Genomic DNA, 22,634 nt, shown 5'->3' with positions numbered 1-22,634 from the left:
ATCTTCTATTCTCTTTACCGGTATATTTATGAGCCATACCTAACAAAACTCAAATGAAACCCCCGGACAAAATGAGCATCTACATAAACACCATACACAAGCTACAACAGAATAACCAAAAGTCGTTACCCTAACAACCTAAAGTAGTAGAATACAACACGTGTCACACTAAGCAACCTCAGCAGACTATATTCAACATCCCCCCACTTTCTTTCTTCTTCAACTTCAACAAATGACTGAACTCTAACTTTTCCTCTAAAAATCTCAAAAAATGCCTTAAAGAGGGGTTTTATTAACCCATCCACCACCTGATGCTCAACAGGTACATAACTAACACGCAATTGCTTAGCAGCAACTTTCTCTCTAACAAAATGAACGTCGAGATCAACATGTTTGGATTGGGGATGGTACACGAGATTAGCGCTCATAGCAACTGTGCTCATGTTGCACACCAAATGGTTGGTTGATCCTGTTGCAGTTCACCCAAGTTGTATAAAAGAGCACTAATCCAAGTAACCTTAGCAGTTGCATCTGCAACACCCCTATATTCAGCTTCCATGGTGGATCGTACACTATTTTTTTTCTTATTCGAGGATCATGAGACCAAACTTTCACCAACCAAACACACACTGACCAGAGATTGATCTTTGATCCTCAACGCTTTCCCCCAATCTTCATCTCAAATACTACCACATGAGATTCAAGAGCCGCAGTCGTACGAAACACCACGTCATAATCCAACATCCCAGCCAGATACCTCAGAATCCTTTTACATCAATTAAATGAAGTTCGCAAGGAGCGTGCATGAATTGTGCTATCTAGTTCACACTATATGTAATGTCTGGCCAAGTATGGAAAACATAAAGAAATGCTCCCACTAAACTTCAATACTCATGTGCATCTTCAAGTAATTCACCTGCATCATGAACGAGCTTTGTAGAAGCTACCATAGGAGTACACGTTGGTGCGACCTTGAGCATATTGGATTTATCGAGCAATTCTAACACAAACTTTTTCTGACTAAGTATAAGAGCCCCATTGCTCTTTCGGACTTCAATTCCCTAGATATAGATTAGATCTCCAAGGGTCCTTAAGCGAGAAGACAGAACTTAAAGCTTGAACAACATGTTCAATTCTTTTTCGAATGGATCAATAATTATATTATTCTCTACGTATACGAGGATATACGCATGTACCCCATTATCACTTGAAACAAACAACGCCGTTTCTACCCTAGACTCTTTAAAATTCATTTGAAGCAGAGTTTCCTTAAGCCTGGAGTGTCAGCTCCTTGGTGCTTGTCTTAACCCATAGAGTGCTTTCTAAAGTTTGCAAACCAACAGCGTTAGGCTATCATGGGTTTTCATTCAGAAGCAGTGGCCAAGAAATTGAACAATTTCATAGGGGTATTTATTGCATATGATGCTTCCATAATCACGTTGGGCTATCATGGTCGAATAAGGATTAGGGTTCAGTTGGACATTCGATGGTCTTTGAAGAGGAAAAAGAAGTTAGCTTTGCCCAATGGTTCCTTTGTTTATGTAACCTTTCAGTACGAGAAATTAAGGTTGTTTCGTTTTTTCTGTGGCAAGTTGGGTCATGGAGAGAGTTTTTGTTCAGTTCGAGTGTTATAAGAGAAACATAAGTTTCAGTTAGAGTAGGACGTCTCTCTACAGACACCCTGCATGGGAAGGGTTCGAGCAGCCCTTGGCTCCGTGAGGACCCTTAAGAGATTGTTGTTTCAAGGCATGGCCAGGATGCTGGAAACATTACTTTTGACTCTCTTACTATTGGTTGTTCTCTACCTTTGACGAGCATAGATGGACAAACAAAGGGTAATCATGAGTAATTATCAGCGAAAGAGTAGGTTTTTGCTCGCTTTATGCTTGGTGTAACACGAAGTGGTTTCGGTAGCCTTCCTATAACAAATGATGACATAGAGAATTGTATTGAGAATGAAAACAACCCTACAGGAAAGAGTGATGGATCTAAGAGGCGGCTTCAGAATTCCTATGCCACATACAATGTTGAATCGATCAACCTGTCAGATCAAGCTCACCGGGCACAATGAAAATAGTAACTTGGAATGTCCGGGGTCTAGTGCAACCTGGGGAAGTTCGTCACCTTCGGTACTTATTGAAGGATTTTAAGCCTGACGTAGTGTTTCTGATGGATACAAAGGTTCAGGGTCTAGGAATAGCTCGTATTCATAGTTAATGAGGTTTTAAAGCGGGCATTGACATTGATACTTGTGAAAGGAGTGGTGGGCTTAGTTTAGCTTTGTATAATTCGTGTAATATTGTTGTAAGATATTACTCTTCCTTTCACATTGATTTTACTATTAAAATCTCTTTTATTCAGATATGATGCTACACAGGGTTTTATGAGGCTCCTGCGGAGGGGTGTCGACATGAATCGTGGCACTTGTTACGTTGGTTGGATGATTGGATGTCAATTTCATGGATGGTTATCGATAATTTGAACTAGATCCTTCTTTTGACTGAAAAGCAAGAGGGCTCAATTCATAATGAAAGGCAAATGATTGATATTTGATATGCTCTTGCATATTGTAGTATAGTAGATTTGGGGTTTATAAGTCCTTGGTTCACTTGGGAGAAAGGTCAACATGTTGAGACAAATATTAAGGAGCATCTTGATCGGGGTGTGGCAAATGATGAGTGGGGTACCCTGTTACCGAATTACAGTATGACGTATTTGACCCATTCTATCTCAGACCACTACCCTCTATTGCTTAACATTACTAGCTTTAAGTCTGTGCATCATAAGTGGCATTTCAGATTTGAAGTTGCTTGGTTGTTTGAGGACACTTGTGAGATGAAGGTTAGATGCCTATGGAGCCTTCCTGCCATGTCCATTTTGGACAAACTTGACAATGTTCGCCGAAGGCTTGATAAGTGGTTTCACGACATTTGTTCTAAGAGACGTTGGACTAAAACTGATTTACGAAAATGCCTACCTGATTTAATTGGAAAAGTTTCTTCGAGTGAGATTTTGAATGAGATCACCTACACGAAGCTTCATTTAAATTTGGGGATTGATAAGTTCGAATTGTATTTGAAAGAACGGGCATGTGTGAATTGAGTATAGAACAGAGACAATAACACTAGTTTTTTTAATCGTGTTGCTTCCCAGCGCAAACGTCAAAATCGTATTTCCTTTCCGGTTTTGGATCCGGGGGATCATGTTGAAGGCAAAGTTGAGCTTGAAAAATTAATGAAGGTTTACTTTCAAACCCTCTTCAAATCTAATTTGATTGAGGTGGATCGTGTACTTCTTGCGGTACTAGGCATTGTATTACAGGAGGACATCAACAGAGCTCTACTGGGGGAGTTCACTCCAGAAGATGTTCATTGTGCGACTTGATCAATGAATCCAACGAAGGCACGCAATGCTGATGGGTTGGGTGAATTGTTATATCAGACTAATTTTTTTATTAGTTTGATTTATGGGCGCACTGATCTCCGTCGGGTTAATGATACTTACATTGTTCTGATTTCTAAGGTGTGAGCATCATCCTATTTATTTTACTTTCGGTCAATCAGTTTGTGAAAAGTCATCTATAAGATAGTTTCCAAGAAATTGGTTAATAAAATGCAATGCCACCTTCTCTAGTGTGTTGATGAAGCATAGAGCATTTTTTTCAGGAAAACTCATTTCAGATAATGTTATGGTGACTTATGAGTTACTTCATTCATTCTTGAACAAGCGATAGGGACAGAAGGGTTACTTTGCACTAAAACTCGACATAAGGCTTATGATAGGGTCGAGTGGGCTTAGGTCTTGTTAGTTATGGAACATATGGGTTTCTCTCTTGAATGGATTGCTTTCCTGAAAAGATGCGTATATTCTGCCTCCCCCTCGGTAATTGTTAATGATGTAGTGGGGGAATTCTTTCTACCAGAGCGTGGCCTTTGTTAGGGTTGTCCATTGAGCCCCTATCTGTTTTTGATCTGTAGTGAGGGTCTTTCATCGTTGTGTTCGACTCAACCGGTATGCCTTAACTATTACGCATCTGTTGTTTGCTGATGTCAGTTTAATCTTCGGCGAGGCTACGGCCAGAGTGGCCTCTGATCTAAAAAGCGTCCCCGCGATCTATGAAAGGAGTTCAGGTCAAGAGAAAATTTTGAAAAGTCGGGAATATTCTTTAGCTCCGATGTAATTGAAGAAAATTAGATTGACGTTCAACGTATTCTAGGGGCTAGTAACTCTTCTAATCTTAAAAAATGCTTAGGTTTGCCGTATATAGTAGGGCGCAATAAGAGAAAGGCTTTTCTTCACTTGGAGGACAAATTTCACTCAAGAATTAATTCTTGGAGTTCAAAGTTGTTGTCCCATGAAGGTAAAGAGTTTTTAGTGAAATCTGTTTTGTAGGCCATCCCAATATATGCAATGAGTTACTTTCTCCTGCCCAAGGGCTTATGTGTAGAACTCGAAGGGATCATGACTCAATTTTGGTGGCGTCGTTTGAGAACGAGGCGAGGTATCCATTCGTGTAATTGGGAGACTTTGGGTTCCCTTAAGGATCACAGGGGACTTAGTTTTTGGATCTTATCAAAATTTAATATAGCCCTTCTCGCCAAGCAGTGCTGACGGTTACTCACATGACTTGACTCGTTGGTTAGTTAGCTTTATCATGCTAAATATTACAACTCTATGGATTTTCTTTATAACCGTTTAGGATCTAATCCTTCTTATATATAGCGAAGCATCTGGAGTATGAGGGGCTTGCTGGAGAAAGGTCTGCGTTGGAAGGTGGGTACTAGAATGTCAATTTTTGTTTAGAACAATTTTTGGCTCCCATGAACTCCCCGGTGATATATGTGTCTCCTACTGTGGATGGAATCACTATGGTTTCGAACCTAATCGATCATATTTTGAGGACCTGACATTCATATATTTTTACCTTTATCAAGGCTCTTTGTGGTGAATATGAGTCGGCTAACTCCTATCTACCTATTGTTGCTCCGATGAACTCAATTCATTGAATCCCTCCCTCGCGGCCGTTTGTTAAAGCAAATTTTGATGCTCCGTACAATCCAAAAACATTTCGTGTTCAGCGGTTATTTTACGAGATTGCAATGGATTCGTGTTAGGTGCGTGTCGAAAAATGGAGTTACCTCAGCTTTCGTGGCGGAGGTCCGGACGGCTGTTCACGTGATTAAGTTGGCAATCGATTCAGGTTTTCTGCGAGTGTTTTTTTGAAGGTGATACAAGACCGGTGGTCTCCAAAATTGCTTCGTCAGCCCTTGATCGGCCAGATATCAGCTCGTACACAAGGGAAGCTAAAAAAAACCCTATCTTTATATGCTTGGGATTTTCGGTTTACTCCTCGCATGGCCAACACTGCAGCGCATCTCCTTGACACTGACTCTTCGATTGGCAAGGATGATCTCTTTTGGTCGAGGAAGTTCCACTGCGAGTACAACTTCAACTTGATGAAGACAGATGCTGTCTTGACCCTCCCTAGCCTTCGGGGGTTCTCTTGGGGGATGTGGTTCTAGGATCTATATAGTTCCTACTCTCCTTATTGTTCTTCTTCATCGTGATACTCTGATGCAACAATGGATCTGGATAGCCGTTTTATTTTAATCTGAATTTTGTTTTATTTGTTTGAGACGTTTTGTTTTCCACTGTCTGTTTTAGACATATTTGAGTGTTTTGTTTCTTTAGCTCTTTATTGGTGAACAGTTGGGTTGCATTAATAAAAGGACAAACCTTTCATTTTGTCCAAAAAAAAAATAATTAAGTCTTTTATAAACTTCAAAAAGTAAAGAAAACAATCCAAAATTTTTGTAGAAAAAAAATACTGGAAAATGAATTATATCTTCTTAAAAATATTTTTTTTAAATTTTGTACAGTTTTTTGAAAGATGTTGTGTAAAATATTTTTTATTGATAAATTTTCTAGAAACTATTTATTACAAATATGAAAAATAATAAATAATATTATTTATTATAAATATTTAATATTACTATTTTAAAATTATTAAAATAATTTATTTAGTATTATTTATGTCAATATTATTATTAAAATATTATTTTTTCAATTTTATAATTAAAAATATTTAGATTAATACATTCTATTAAAATAAAATTATTATAAATTATATTTAATATTTATTAAAATAAAAATATTATATATTTTTATTTTTTAATAAATATATTTTAAGTATTTTTTTTAAATATGATTAAACTATTATATTAATATCAACTACATGAATAATATTATTAATTTTTAATGATTCAATAATATTAATTTTAGAAAATTAATATATAATATAAATTCTATGAATAATTTATTAAAATAAGAATATAGTATAATATATTACTATAGTATAAATGAGTATATAACTATAATATTTAAAATATAACATTATTAAAAATATTAAAAGGTATATTATTAATAGTATAATAATTAATATTTTTATTAAAAATATTATTAAAATATCATATTAACCTTAAATACATAAAAGAAATACGATGTTTGCAAGTATTTAAAATACACCAATTTTATTAGAATTGGTGTGGAAGTGTAGTTTAACTAAAATACGTTGGATCACGGCATCGAAGAAACATGATATTTGCACGTATTGTATTTAAATCCAAAAAGAACTCAGTTCAGCGATTATAGCTTACAGGCGGAAAGAAAAGTCAAACAGTTAAAAGGAAGAAAGAAAGATGGAGGGAATAGCCTTTTCCCCATCAAAAGCTTTCAAGTTCAATGTCAATCCCTACTCCAAAATCCATGCTAATCAAACTCCACATCTCCAAACCCTAACCCAAATCTCATTTCGATTCTCCAATCCCCAAAGCAAGCCACTTCTCTCGTTCTCCATCAACTCAACCGAATCCACCCACACCCCAATAACCCAATCCCCGCCTTTGGTCGTAGTCGGCTCAGCAAATGCAGACATCTATGTGGAAATTGACAGATTACCCGCCGAAGGAGAGACCATTTCAGCCAAAAATGGCCAAACTCTTGCAGGGGGCAAAGGGGCCAACCAGGCCACCTGTGGTGCCAAACTCTCCTACCCAACATACTTTGTAGGACAAGTAGGCGACGATGCGCATGGGAAATTGATTACTCAGGCTTTGGGAAGCGGTGGGGTCCGTTTGGATTATTTGAAGCTTTTGGCTGGCGGTGTGCCTACTGGTCACGCAGTGGTGATGTTGCAGTCTGATGGGCAGAATTCCATTATCATTGTTGGTGGCGCTAATATGAGTTCTTGGCCTGAGCAGTTTTCTGATCAGGACTTGGATGTTGTTAAGAAGGCTGGCATTGTTTTGCTTCAGAGGGAAATTCCTGATTATGTTAACATTCAAGTCGCCAAGGTTAGGACTTGGGATCTTTTGTTATCTGAAATTTATGTCTCTGTGTCTTTTCTTTTTCTAATAGAATTGTTTTAGCATAAATTTTGAATCCATAATTAAATAGCGAGTGGTTTCTTTCATGCTTAGAGCGTCAACTCTGTTAACTAAACTAGAACTACTATGGATGATTTGAGAATTTGGTGTAAAGGAAGATGCTTTTAAGCTTGAAAGAGTTACACAGCACCCGTTTGATTAACATTTGGGCTTTTATGATCTCTAAGGAACTATAGGAAGTTTCTGCAATTATAAAAGCTATGCTAAGTTTCATCTTGTTAGCCTCTTGATGTTAGTGTTACGTATGTAGTTTATTACAATATATATGTTTTTTTTGTCAATTGCCTACCTAAATTAATATAGCTTAGTGTTTTTAATATATTCTTCGAATATTTTGCCTGAGATTGTTGTTTTCTGACGTTAAAGATAAGTTTACGACTGGTGAAAAGTAACATTCGAATTGAGGAAATCCTATACAAAGATGATGCTTGTCACACTAATTAAAATCAACCTTTAAGCCCTTTCGCTTTTAGCGTTTTGCTTTAGATCAATTGAAAAGCTTTGAAGAAGGAAGATGCCATTTAATGATTCTTAACTTCAGGTTGCGAATTGAATAATTGATTACTCTGTATTACTCTGTATTAAGTGATATGTATCTGCTTTCAAGCAGTATCACGAGTGCTTAGAAATCTCTAGAGGCTTTCTATTAACAAAGCTTAGTGAAACATTATTGTTTTTTTGATGTGCTGTACTGCTGTTTATTTCTTTCCTGCTTAAGATCATTCTTAGAAACTTTATTGTGAACTTGTGCAATGAGGATCTTCTACATGGTTCACTCTGAGTTTCGAATTGTTGTGTTTCCCTATGCCTTAGAGAGTGCTCTGGCTAAGCTTTGAGTCTTGAACATTTCTTTCATATTTGAAATGTTTTTGAGGTATAATACAATTTTAATATGGCCCTCTAAGTGTTTCCTATCAGGTAATAATACAAAAATAGAAGGGACTCCAAATAGCTTTAACTTTTAACTATCAAAATCACACATAAAATGTTTGATCTGCATAATGAAATCTAAACTTGACATGTCTATTCTAGTGTGTCTATACTTACACAAAGAAAGTGCCTTAGATCCTTTCAGGCGAATCGCATTTGATAAGGTGCATTTAAATGTGCCTTTTTAAAGGCGTTAGGCAAATAAAAGGTGTCCTAATTTAATCTATCTTCAGTTTCTTATATTTTTAAGTTTTTTTCATTAGTTCTGCTTCATACTCTCTACCTCTTGATATTTGAGTATTCAATAATAGACATGGGACCACAAGAAAATCATGCATATTGGCCAACCAAAAATATGGGAAGGGTCATGAGAACAATATGTGGAACTTGCCTGTATCATCAGTTCAAGTTCAAATATCACATGAAACCTGGAACACGAAAGTTAACTTCAATAATTACTAAATTGAGAAGGCACCAATAGTTTATGAGAACAATAGTTTCAGTTGCATTGATGCTTTTCTATTTTAATTTAATGTGATGTGAGGTTTGGAATCATGGTTTTTTAACAGTGGCATGCTTCAAAGATCTAATTGCTGGAATTTCAGGATAACAACCTCAAAAGTAGGCTTTATTTTAGAGAAACGATATTGGGGACTGTTGTCGTTAATTGGAGATGATTGAGTACTTGTTTAGGGTTCTTTGGTTTGAAAGGAAAGTGATTTGGTTCCAAAGAGAAGTCTACCTTGATCTATTTGTGTTGATTATCTCAATTCAAAGTTGAAGAGATTATTGTTAATACTGTGACTGCTGCATTGGTAGGCTGGTGAGGTGAGATAAATATTATCCTCTTTAGAAGCCAAAAGCTAAGGTCTTCTGTTCTGCATTGACAGTAAAGTCCTGTTGATCTAATTGAAAGATGAAGTTGGTAATTTTTTCGGTGATTAGTTTAATGATTTCTCAGTTCAATTTTATCCAATGAGTTTTCTAGTATTTTTTTTTTGGGTTCACTGAGATGGACTTTACATGGTAGAGTTTACTAGTTCTTTCTCTTGCACTTGCAAGCTTTCTTTTGCATCAAATTTTCGTAAATTGGCATTTTAACCTTTCAGACTGCAAAGAGTGCTGGTGTTACTGTAATTATGGATGCTGGCGGAATGGATGCACCAATGCCGCAAGAACTTTTGAACTTTGTTGATATCTTTAGCCCAAATGAATCTGAACTTGGTCGATTGACGGGAATACCTACTGAAAATTTTGAGCAGATTAGTCAAGCTGCTGGGAAATGTCACAAAATGGTGAGTTTTTCCACACCTAAGCAGGGCCTTCGTTTGGCATTTTTTTTAAAACTGGAATATATGATGTGACATGAAGTTATTAGTTAATAGAACTTCTAAAAATACAAGCTTTTTTATAATAAAATGTCACAACCGTTCAGCATTGGAAACAACTTGCTCCTATTACTAATTCAAACATGTGGCCTACCATGCTGAACATCCAAACACATTTTGTAGAAATAGACACTGAATTAGGTTCTTTGCATTGGGATCTTCAAATGTCTCATTGACTGATTTTACGTATGAAACGCCCCATCAGCTGTAAAGTCTCTTCATGCAACAGGGAGACATAGGGACTGACTGATCATTTCTAGTTGTAACTAAAATAACTGGCCTTCAGTAGTGAACAAGCTTTTTATGGAAATTATTTGATTCTCTAGGCAGATACCAAGATTTTACTAGAAGTTAAATGTGAAAACATTTCAGGGTGTTAAGCAAGTTCTTGTAAAACTTGGGGCCAAGGGATCTGCTTTATTCGTAGAAGGTGAGAAACCGATTAGACAGTCAATCATTCCTGCTGCACAAGTTGTAGATACAACAGGAGCTGGTGATACTTTTACTGCATCCTTTGCTGTGGCTTTATTAGAGGGAAAGTCCAAGAAAGAATGCTTGAGATTTGCTGGTATTCCTCTCTCTCTCCCTCTCAGTTTAGCGTATATATATATGTATCTAGACCATGACCTTTGCGTAATAACTTCACCAAGGATCTGGTCCTCACATATATTTTGTTTAACCAATTACGCAGCTGCAGCAGCCTCTCTTTGTGTTCAAATGAAAGGAGCCATGCCTAGCATGCCCAACCGGAAATCTGTTTTGAATCTTCTTCAGTCTGTATGAAGTTGTTCTGTTTTGCCATATTGTTAGGCGCTAAACCATCAGTGCTAATGTTGGTTTGGGGTTCCAGAGTTTGACTGGGGAAAAGACTGCTGAGTTGGAGTAAAATAAGGAAAACAAATATTGCTGCGCATATCTTTGTTAGTATTTCCCATTGCAGCATTGACGACGCCTTAGGCTTGAGAAATATTTATCATTTTTAATGAGTGGTCTGTTTGCTGTGTAAACTTGCTGTCTTGATCCCAGTGAGGACAATTGAATAATAAAAGTAAACATAAATTGCACTTAAGTTCGCTTTTAGAGCATTACTTTTGTATAGAAACTGTTGGAGGGAATTAATGCATGTATTCTCTTTGGATGCATTGGCAACAATTCATTTTTATGTATTCAGAAATACCTTACTATTATTTTTTTCTTGATAAATTTGATCCAAATTGAAGCATATAGAATAGGTTCATATTTGGTAATTGATATGAACTTAGTTCAAAGTACTGGGGAGGAATCATATTCAAACTTGGCATACATCAGCCAAGCACTTGAATTTATTTGATAAAGACAATAGAGAAGAAGAAAGCAGTCATTCAAATCTATAGTGTTTGTCAACAGCTGCTGAAACATCCCAATTGCAACTCATCCCTTTAGGAAACTCAACCAAATCGCCAGCACCAATCTCCACAAAGTCATTGCTACCATCTGGGTACACCTTTACTTTCCCTTCCAGCAGATACACGTCTCTTTTGAGCTATACGTCCATGGAAATTTACTAGGAGGACAATCCCACCTGTTCAAAATTTTTTCCAAAACCCATTCAAAATGACATCTTCAATTAAGAATCATCCATGGATAAGTGCTACTAAAGCTTGGACAAAAATGAAAACCAATCAAAATATGGATTGAATAAAGGGGTTTGAGTGACATACTTGGGCCACTGGCGCACGCCAAGCTGGGAGAGTTTGGATTCAGGAGGGTTGGTTTCGACTTTGATGCCGAGTTTCTCAGTGCTCATGCTTTCAGATCTTATCTTGGGAGCAGTCAAAGGGTAACGGAGCTTTGAATGTTTAGGTCTGTGGGTGTTTGGGAGTAAGAAAGAAGATGATGTTCCACCACCAAAAGCAAAAGCGGATGCCATTTGAAATTTAGATTCAGGAGAGGCCCAAACTGCACTTTCATTATTGCTTGTGAATGTTTAGGGATAATATGGGCCGCTACTTCCTCATCTTTTCCAAGCCGATTCCTTTTCGCCATCTGCCATTCTCCCATTTGTTTTGTTCCTTTACTCTTATCACACATAATTAGGGGGTTTTTTTCAGACACAAAAAAATTCAATTCCCTAAAATCTATTGAGCTTCAAACATTAATTAATTGTTGATTTTACAGTAGCAAGTATTAAGAAATGACGTTGGTTAATAGAAGTCAATTTACGTAAGATTCCATATTGATTCACCAATGAATGACATAATCAACATGCATGTGGTGGACCAAGACGGATGGATGAGAACAATATTTTTTAAAAAAAAATTTAAATTCCGTTATATTGTATATTTTTTTATTAATATTTTATTTTTATCTCTTAAAATTTTATAAATTCGTTTTTTTTCTAAAATTTTATAAATTCGTTTTTTTTTTTTCTAAAATTTTATAAATTTATTCTTTAAATATAAAATTTTGTATTTATCCATATGCATGCATGCAATGTGATAGGGACATGCAGGTGTGGCTGGTACCTCTCCAGCTGCTGCGGGCAAGGTCTTTAGTTCTCAAATATTACCTTGCCACCATGAGACGGCAAAATCTACGGACAATTCATGCGTGATCCCTTGTTGAATGATCCATGAATGACATTATTGACCTGCACTTAGTGTGTGGAAAGGCATGCAGGTGTGAAGAAATTATTTTATGGAATTTTTTTTATCAAACATTAATATTTTTTTCATTTCATTTATATATGTGGATTCTATTTTTCAAATAAGTCTACTCGTTAATACATATTAAAATAAAATTAAACTTAAGTTTAGAAATTATTTTTAGAATCTTTATTAATATTTTTTTCTTCTCCACGAAAACAATATTCTTTCTCTTATTCCATTATTTTTCTTCTCAGTCGAGTTGTTAAAGTAACACCACTTACAATTAAAAAATTACTTGAAATTTTGAACAACTTCTAGTTAAAACCTCATACAAGAGAAGCCAGCATCATAAACCGTAGACACTCATTTTTGTCTATATATATATATATATATATATATATATATAGTTTTGTAAATGATTTTTGAAAATACATATATAATATATAGTTTTAAAACATTTTGGAAAATATATATAATATATAGGTTTTAAAATCATTTTTGAAAACTTATATAATATATAGTTTTTAAAAAAATATTTTTTTTAGAATATATATATATATATATATATATATATTAAATATGTATAATATATAGTTTGAAAATGTTTTTGAAATTTTGGAAACATTTTTAGAATATATATAATATATATTTATTTTTATTATTTGTTTTATTTTATTTTACTTTTTTCGTTTTTATTTATTTTATTCTTTTGTTTTTTCTCATGTCCAAGTCCAGGGTCTAATATGTCTAAAACAGGCAAGAGCCCAAAACTGTTCGAGTCCAACATCGGCTAAGGGGGTCTGCACCAGCCCAACAGGGACTAGGGTTTCACGCTTAGGACCAGCGTCGCACAATATGAAACTGTTAGATCGGGATGAGGATCAATGGCCAGGATTACAAGACAACTAGGGTTTGTCTAACCCTCCAATGCGCAGCCGGATCCAGACCGTTGGATCTGACCCAATCCAACGGTCGAGATCAAGTCAAGGAAGTTCCAGAAGCATGAGCGCCAACAGTCACAACGGTGCAAGATTTTCGGCCGAGGAAATCAGGATTGACCCATCTCGAAATCCTCGGCCAACGATGGGTTTGTTACCACGGCAATCGGAACTGACCAGCACCGTGGTGGGTATAAATAACCCACCACAGATCAAACCAAGGGGACCAAACACAGTCGAAACGAATCAACAGAGAACACAACCAATAACAACAGGATCGAACAACCAGAACAACAGAGGAACCACAAGCCAACCAACGCCAGGAGCCACAAAAACAACGAAGCAACATCAAAGTAACAGAAAACATAGAGAGCAAAAAAACAAATACAACACCACAAAAAACCAACCAAAGCCCACCATACAAAAGGCATTAGAGACTAAAAAGGGGAAAGCTCGCCAGGAAGCCGAAAGGACATCGAGAGAAGGTAAAACCCGAATCTATCGGGCTAGATCTACGTAGTTCAGGGCGATTTTAGGCGATTTGAGCTTCGATTTTGGGTTCGGCGTGACGAGAAGAACATTTAGGGAAATTTTGGGTTTTACCGGCCACCGCGGGTAGTGGCCGGAGCGATTTCCGACGGCGGCTAGCGGCGGAGGGCCCGGTTATTGCCTGGGTGAGAGATAGCTTGAGAGAGTTGAGAGGATGAGAGATTTGAATAAGGGGAAAAATGAGGGTTTTGGGGAATTTTTGGGTTTTATATAACCCATCGACCCGTTGCTGACCCGCGCTTCGACTCGACCCGGGGGAGAAGGATCCGTTTTTTTAATAAAAAGGGTAAATTATGTTGTTGGTCCCCCTACTTTGTAATTATTTCATTTGGACCCCTAATTTTAATTTTTTACTCATAATTCCTCTTAATTTCACCATCTATTTTGTTATTATTTCAATTTAGTCCTTTTTATATTTTATATTTTTTTATTTAATTGATACTACTTTTGTGTTATATATTTTATTTTTTTCATTTTTTCTTTTTCTATTGTATATATTTTATATTATTTAATCCTTTTTTATTTTCTTTTTGTTTTAGTTCATTTTTTATTTATTTTTTCCTTTTTTTTTAAACTAACCTTCTTATTATTTTTTATTTTATTATTTTCTATTTCTTTTTTTACTAACTTTTGTTTATATTTGTCATTTATTTTATTTTATTATTATATTAATGTGTATGTGTATATATATATATAACTTTTCTTTTTTTTTCCTTCGTATTCATTTTTATTTTATTATTTTATCATCTGACATTTTTCGACATTTTCAGTGGTAATTTCAATCAATCGAAGGTGAGTAATTCGAATCGAGTTTTTAAATCAATCAATCGAAGGTAAGTAATTCGAATCGAGTTTTTAAATTTTAATTTTTAATTTTTATCAATTAAGACAACCGAAAAATTAGTTGGTACCAAAAGGGCAATTCAAGGGTGCTAATACTTCCTTGACTGTAACCGACTCCCGAACCCGACACATTTATGGTAAAACGCAGATCAGGCAAGATGGTGTCCGATCCACCTAAATGTTTTTTTAAAGTGATCGGTGGCGACTCTAACCCAATTCATTCAAGTAGAAGCCCAATTTCGGGCCCACCCGAAAGACGGCCGCGACAGCTTGGCGACTCTGCTGGGGACAGGTAAATGAGTCAGGCCGAAGTTAATTTCTGGTTGTCTTTTTAGCAAAAATTACAAGTTTAAATTCTAATTTATTTATTCGATTCCAATTATTTATCTTTGATTATTTTTTTTCAAATAAATAGTTGTATTGACGTTTTTCTCAATGATTTCAGATTTTTCAAAATTTTCATCTCTGGCTCTATACCCGAGCTTCGAACCCTTTTAAGTGGGGGTGAAAGCGACGCTCTCGTGATAATTTATTCACCGTATGGGCCTAACAAGTAACCTTCGAGATTCACATACCTTATGCTTTCGTGTGAATTTATTCTCCGTATGGGCATAAGGGAATGTATCCTCTCAAGTTTAACTTAGTCCACATAAGCTTGTAATGGGCTTAGGACTAAGGGTCTGGCAAGCCCAAGGTGGCACCAGCAAGGAGAACTCGGGTACCTTTTTAGAATCTAAATCGGGGGACTACAAGGAGTTAGAGGCCACCCCAAAACCTCATTCCAAACCCTAGGCTATCTTGAGTTATTTCCTGATTTATTTTCTGTTTAAATCATTTGAACTAGAAATTTATGCGGTTAGGATTGGTTCAAAATTAACATGTGGGATAGAGATCATGTCCGGGTAGGAATAATAAGCATGTGAGGTAGATATCAAGTGGGGTAGGATTTTTTATTTTCACTATTATTTTGATTTACCTCACTAACTCTTTTTCATTTTGTTCTCTTTTATTTTTTGACATTTGCATCATTCAAAAGAGACGTTGATCCACTAAAATGTGTTCGTTAAATGTAAATAATTTGCATTAATGGATAAAGGGGTTATAATACAAGAGATGAAAAGCTCAAAAGTTCAGCTATGGTTAGAGAATACTCAAAATAGATCGGGATTTACACTGTGCACACAAAAGTCAACTTTTTGAGCTGGAAATGGTTGCAGGGGCAAGGCGAGAAAAAATATTATTAACCTGGAGAGTCCCTTCAAAGAAAACAGGTAATTGTTGACAAATCCAACAAGTGAGTTTCTGATAGTTCCCTTCAATGGAGGCTTCTGAAGGCGTTTTCATTGAGGGCAGACTTAGCTGAAAGTGAAAACCAGAGATGCAACCTTCGTTTATCCAGAGAAGTCGGAGCGGTTCGACGACAGGGTATTCAACCGGTGACATACGAAGGCAAAAGGTGAGTTAACCTGTCAAAAGCTCTTCGGGGTCTAGAAGACTTAGTGGTTTTTTGTCTCTTAAGAAAGAACATTTTTGTCCCCAATAAAGATTATTTACAGTAATAGACAGATTTTTGGATCACTGCCTCGAAACTTCATGCATCATGCATTCTTATATATTTCGCATTATTTTTTTCTTTTTTTCTTTTTTATTCTTTTCTTTTTTCATTACATTAACTAACAAGAGATGTCTCATAAAAAAAGTTTAAAGCAAGGACACTCCCAAATCAGAAATTTTTGCGTCTGAGGGTACATCAAAAGGAGCCCCGACAAGTGAAACAGTTGAAAGATGGGGAGTAAAGTACAGATGAAGGCCCTAATCCTCTACATTCTAGAAATAGTGGGGCATTCTAATGAGGATTTATTCCATTTTGTAGTACCCTGTTTGGACTTGTTTTTTGAACTTTCTCATATTCCTTTTTGTAACTTGCTTTTGAACTTTGACATATTTCTTTTTATGAGGATATTTAAATGAATTTATGTTGAGCATTAAATCGAATTTACAACTTGAAATTCTTTGAATATCAGCTGAATTAAAAAAAACTCTGTAAATGATTCAGAGTTACAGATCTTTGACAAAGTAACACGATTAAAAGCTAATAAAACAAAGGATTTTGACCTTACCTAGAAGATATACTCAAACACTGTATCCTTCTCTTACAAATAACCAATGTACTCTTCTCCCTTTATAAGTCTTGGTATTTAGATGTGCATAGGTGCGGATAACATGGGGGCATACTTTACATATGACAATTACTATACTTTTTGTTTAAGACGTTCGATGATGATCATGATCTTTACAGATGGAATAGTCGAGTAGGTGAATCTAGTTTAGGTCCGTTGCTTGGAAATTAAACTCTAAAAATGAAATTCCTTGACTTTCAACAACACCTAGACTATAACAGGTTCTTCTTGACAAACTTAAGAAATTGGATCCGTATACCCATATTATAATATTATAATCTTATTCATTTTTAGACTGATATTTTGGTACTATCTTTGTTAGAGGAGCCTACGAAGCTTGAACAAATGTAAGGTTTCAGAGAACCGAAATAGAAGGTCTAGTAATTGATCATGCTAGTTGCGTCATTTTGTTCGCATCCAATTAAAATGCCAAGCCAAGAAAAAGACATGTTGCAATGACTGAAAAAATGACATTTTTTTATAGTTGAAACCATAGGCCAACCTAAAACCAACTCATTCATTTGAATATTTGTCAAGGAGCTATAACTCTAAAATCATGAAAGAGCTATTGATTCTTTTGATTTTCTTTGAACTCATGTTTATAATTTGATTTGATTGCAAGCCTGAATTAAGAGGTAATATTTTACAGAATTTTTATCTTTTTCCCTCCTAAAATAAGAGAAATGAGAAAAATATTTTCAAACAGGACAGTCTCAAATATGAAAGGTCTCTAAAGACAAAGCTCGAGAACAAAATGAGACACGATCGTTCCCAATGACCAGATTGGCAGACAAAGCACAAGACTCCATTCAAGAGATAAAACATAACTCATTCATGTTGCATGCATCTTAGACATACTTAAGATCATCACTTTCATTATTTTTTTGCATACATAATTTTTGCAGCTTTTAGAGTCAAGTTTCAACTTTAAAAAGAAAGATACTCGATTCAAAAGCACTTTCAGAAATTGATGGTGGTTGTTTAACTCAGCAGTGAGGAGCTACCGACTTAACACATCGAAAGTTTGACAGATCTCAGAATCAATTTCAGATAGGTTCGAGAACCAATTCAGAACGAACCCAGTTCAGCTCAACTCAACAATGAGTAGCAGGTTTCCAGTTAACATTTTCAAGCTAGATTTTAATTCCACAACGGAAGATATCCGGCTGTCATAATTATGATCGGCTTAGGGGAACCACCTGAAGAATTATGATCAGCTTAGACCTGTGAAGGGAAGTCATTTTTTAAAAAAGAAACTATCGACATCATAACTCAAGGCTAGAAGGGTTATCTGTCAACAAAAGACCTTCGAGTTCGATTACACTCAGCTCAAAGGCACATCATTTGCAGCATAGTTCAAGGCAAGAAAGGCTATCTGCCAAAGACCTTCGAGTTCGATTACACTCAGCTCAAAGGCACATCATTTGCAAATAGCTCAAGGCAAGAATGGTTATTTGCCAACAAAAGACCTTTGATTTCGATTACACTCAGCTCGAAGGCACATCATTTGTAGCATAGCTCAAGGCAAGAAGGGTTACCTGCCAAAGACCTTCGAGTTCGATTACACTCAGCTCAAAGGCATATCATTTACAACATAACTCAATGCTAGAAGGGTTATCTGTCAACAAAGACCTTCGAGTTTGATTATACTCAGCTCAAAGGCACATCATTTGCAGAATAACTCAAGGCGAGAAGGGTTATCTGCCAACAAAAGACCTTCGAGTTCGATTACACTCAGCTCAAAGGCACATCATTTGCAACATATCTCAAGACAAGAAGGGCTATTTGTCAACAAAAGTCCTTCGAGTTCGATAACACTCAGCTCAAAGCCACATCATTTGCAGCATAGCTCAAGGCTAGAAGGGCTACATGCCAAAGACCTTCGAGTTCGATTACGCTCAGCTCAAAGGCACGTCATTTACAACATAACTCAAGGCTAGAAGGGTTATCTGTCAACAAAGACCTTCGAGTTCGATTATACTCAGCTCAAAGGCACATCATTTGCAGCATGCTCAAGGCAAGAAGGTCTACCTACCAAAGACCATCGAGTTCAATTACACTCAGCTCAAAGGCACGTCATTTACAACATAACTCAATGCTAGAAGGGTTATCTGTCAACAAAGACCTTTGAGTTCGATTACACTCAGCTCAAAGGCACATCATTTGCAACATAGCTCAAGGCAAGAAGGGCTATTTGCCAACAAAAGACCTTCGAGTTCGATTACAGTTAGCTCAAAGGCATATCATTTGCAGCATAGCTCAAGGCAAGAAGGGCTATCTGCCAAAGACCTTCGAGTTCGATTACACTCAGCTCAAAGGCACATCATTTGCAACATAGCTCAAGGCAAGAAGGGTTATTTGCCAACAAAAGACCTTCGAGTTCGATTACACTCAGCTCAAATGTACATCATTTGCAACATAGCTCAAGGCAAGAACTGTTATTTGCCAACAAAAAACCTTCGAGTTAGATTACACTAAGCTCAAAGGCACATCATTTGCAACATAGCTCAAGGTAAAAAGGGCTATCTGCCAAATACCTTCGAGTTTGATTACATTCAACTTAGAGGCAAATCAAATTTACAGTATAGCTCAAGGCAAGAAGGGCTATTTGTCAACAAAATTATCGAGTTCGGTTCCATTCAGCTCGATGACACATCAATCACACTACTTTTCGGTTGCAACCGAGGTCTTTAAGTCGAGAAGAAGACCTGAGTTAGCCGTACTTTAATGACAAGAAAACATTTTCCAACAGCATAACTTAAGTCGAGAAAAGCTATCTGTCAACGAAGACTTTTGAGTTCGATTTCGTTCAGCTCAAGGGCTTATCAACCATATAGTGGAGTTAATGAACTATTTTCCAGTCGAATTTTTAAACAAAGGTCTCTAAACTGAGAAGAAGACCGAAATTGACCACAATTTGGTGATGAGAAGACACATTCCGATTTAAATTCCGAACTACGACTTCAATTCTATATCATTTCAATATGAACTCGACTTCGCGACGGAGGAGTCATCCGTAGTTCAATTTGATAGGGAGTTATTCTTAATTTATCAGAGTCAATTTTTCAACTCCACCGAACGAAAATTTGTGTTCTTTTGTCTTTGCCCTATTTTTCGTTCCACGAAAAAAGACAAAGAGGGGCAATTGTAGAAACTCATTTTCATATATATATATATATATATATATATATATATATATATATATATATATATATATATATATATATATATATATATATATAGTTTGCAAATGATTTTTGAAAATACGTATATAATATATAGTTTTTAAAACATTTTGGAAAATATATATAATATATAGGTTTTAAAATCATTTTTGAAAACTTATATAATATATAGTTTTAAAAACATTTTAAAAACATATATATATATATATAATATAGTTTTTAAAATCATTTTGAAAACTTATATAATTATAGTTTTAAAAAACATTTTAAAAACATATATATAATATATAGTTTTTAAAATCATTTTGAAAACATATATAATATATAGTGTTTTAAAAAAAATATTTTTTAGAAAATATATAATTGTTTTTAAATATGTATAATATATAGTTTGAAAATGTTTTTGAAATTTTGAAAACATTTTTTGAATATATATAATATATATTTATTTTATTATTTATTTTATTTTATTTTTTTCGTTTTTATTTATTTTATTTTTTGTTTTTTCTCAAGTCCAAGTATAGGGTCTAATATGTCCAAAACGGGCAAGAGCCCAAAACTGTTCGGATCCAGCATCGGCTAAGGGGGCCTGAACCAGCCCAGCAGGGATTAGGGTTTTACACTTGGGACCAACGTCGCATAATATGAAACCGTTAGATCGAGATGAGGATCAATGGCTATGATTGCAAGACAACTAAGGTTTGTCTAACCCTCAAATGCACAACTGGATCCAGACCGTTGGATCTAACCCAATCTAACGGTCGAGATCAAGTTAAGGAAGTTCCAGAAGCATGAACGCCAACAATCACAATGGTGCGAGATTTCTGGCCGAGGAAATCGAGACTGACCCATCCCGAAATCCTCAGCCAACGACGGGTTTGTTACCATGGCAATCGTAACTGACCAGCACCGGTGGTGGGTATAAATAAACCACCACGGATCGAACCAGGAGGACCAAACACAGTCGAAACGAATCAACAGAGAACACGACCAACAACAACATGATCGAACAACCAGAACAACAGAGGAACCACAAGCCAACCAACGTTAGGAGCCACAAAAATAACGAAGCAACATCAAAGTAACAGAAAACACAGAGAGCAAAAAAAACAAATACAACACCAAAAAAACCAACCAAAGCCCACCATACAAAAGGCATCAGAGATTAAAAAGGGGAAAGCTCGCCGAGAAGCCGAAAGGATACCGAGATAAGGTAAAACCTGAACCTATCTAGCTAGATCTACGTAGTTTAGAGCGATTTGGGCGATTTGGGCTCCGATTTTGGTTTTGGGGTGACAGGAAGAACGTTTGGATAAATTTGGGTTTTATCGACCACTGTGGTTGGTGGTCGGAGCAGTTTCCGGCGGCGGCTAGTGGCGGAGGGCCACCGCGGAGCAGTGGTCGGATATCGCCCGGGTGAGAGATAGCTTGAGAGAGTTGAGAGGATGAGATATTTGATGAAGGGGGAAAATGAGGGTTTTGGGGAATTTTTGGGTTTTATATAACCCACCGACCCGTTGCCGACCCGTGCTTCGACCCGACTCGGAGGAGAAGGATTCGCGTGTTTTTTTGAATAAAAAGGGTAAATTATGTTGTTGGTCCCCTACTTTGTAATTATTTCATTTGGTCCCCAAATTTTATTTTTTTTACTCTGAATTCCTCTTAATTTCACTCTCTGTTTTATTATTATTTCAATTTAGTCCGTTTTATGTTTTATATTTTTTTATTTAATTGATACTACTTTTGTATTATATATTTTATTTATTTCATTTTTCTTTTTCAATTGTATATATTTTATATTATTTAATCCTTTTTTAATTTCTTTTTGTTTTAGTTCCTTTTTTATTTATTTTTTCTTTTTTTAAACTAACCTTCTTATTATTTTTTATTTTATTTTTATTTTATTATTTTCTATTACTTTTTTTTACTAACTTTTGTTTATCTCTGCCATTTATTTTATTTTATTTTATTATATTATTAATGTATATATATATATATAACTTTTTCTTTTTTTTTCCTTCGTATTTATTTTTATTTTATCATCTGATATTTTTCGACAATTTCAGTGGTAATTTCAATCAATCGAAGGTAAGTAATTTGAATCGAGTTTTTAAATTTTAATTTTAATATTTTTGCAATTAAAGACAACCGAAAAATTAATTGGTACCGAAAGGGTAGTTCAAGGGTGCTAATCCTTCTTTGACTGTAACCGACTCCCGAACCCGACACATTTCTGATAAAACGCAGATCAAGTAAGATGGTGTCTGATCTACCTAAATATTTTTTAAAGTGATCGGTGGCGACTCTAACTCAATTCATTCAAGTCGAAACCCAATTCTGGCCCACCCGAAAGACGGCCACGACATAAACAAAATAAACATAAAGTTTGAAAGAGCAGCTATCAAGGGAAAAAAAGTTTTGCACCATATCATTCAAGTTCTTTGTACATTTAAGTGTTTTAAACCCCAGAAAGCATATCCGACTTCTATCGAACATGCTTTCGAAAGAAACAAAAAACACGAAAGACATGGGAGAAAATGAGTTTGTTT

General features: G+C 35.7%; 1 protein-coding gene and 1 pseudogene across 1 annotated transcript; one reads left to right on the top strand and one right to left on the bottom strand.

Moving 5' to 3' along the window:
* Positions 1–6,654: 6,654 nt before the first annotated feature.
* Positions 6,655–10,869, top strand: LOC120184894 (ribokinase-like). The gene is made up of 4 exons (XM_039189255.1): positions 6,655–7,352; positions 9,485–9,670; positions 10,136–10,331; positions 10,455–10,869. The coding sequence occupies exons 1-4, from the start codon at positions 6,699–6,701 to the stop codon at positions 10,544–10,546; spliced, it is 1,128 nt and encodes a 375-aa protein (XP_039045186.1). The 5' UTR covers positions 6,655–6,698; the 3' UTR covers positions 10,547–10,869.
* Positions 10,870–11,100: 231 nt separating this feature from the next.
* On the bottom strand, positions 11,101–11,723 carry LOC120184895 (annotated as a pseudogene).
* Positions 11,724–22,634: the final 10,911 nt, after the last annotated feature.

The sequence above is a fragment of the Hibiscus syriacus genome, unplaced genomic scaffold (assembly GCF_006381635.1).
Source record: "Hibiscus syriacus cultivar Baekdansim isolate YM2019G1 unplaced genomic scaffold, ASM638163v2 tig00112968_pilon, whole genome shotgun sequence".
Lineage (NCBI taxonomy): Eukaryota > Viridiplantae > Streptophyta > Magnoliopsida > Malvales > Malvaceae > Hibiscus > Hibiscus syriacus.
This window is presented reverse-complemented; position numbering and strand designations above follow the sequence as displayed.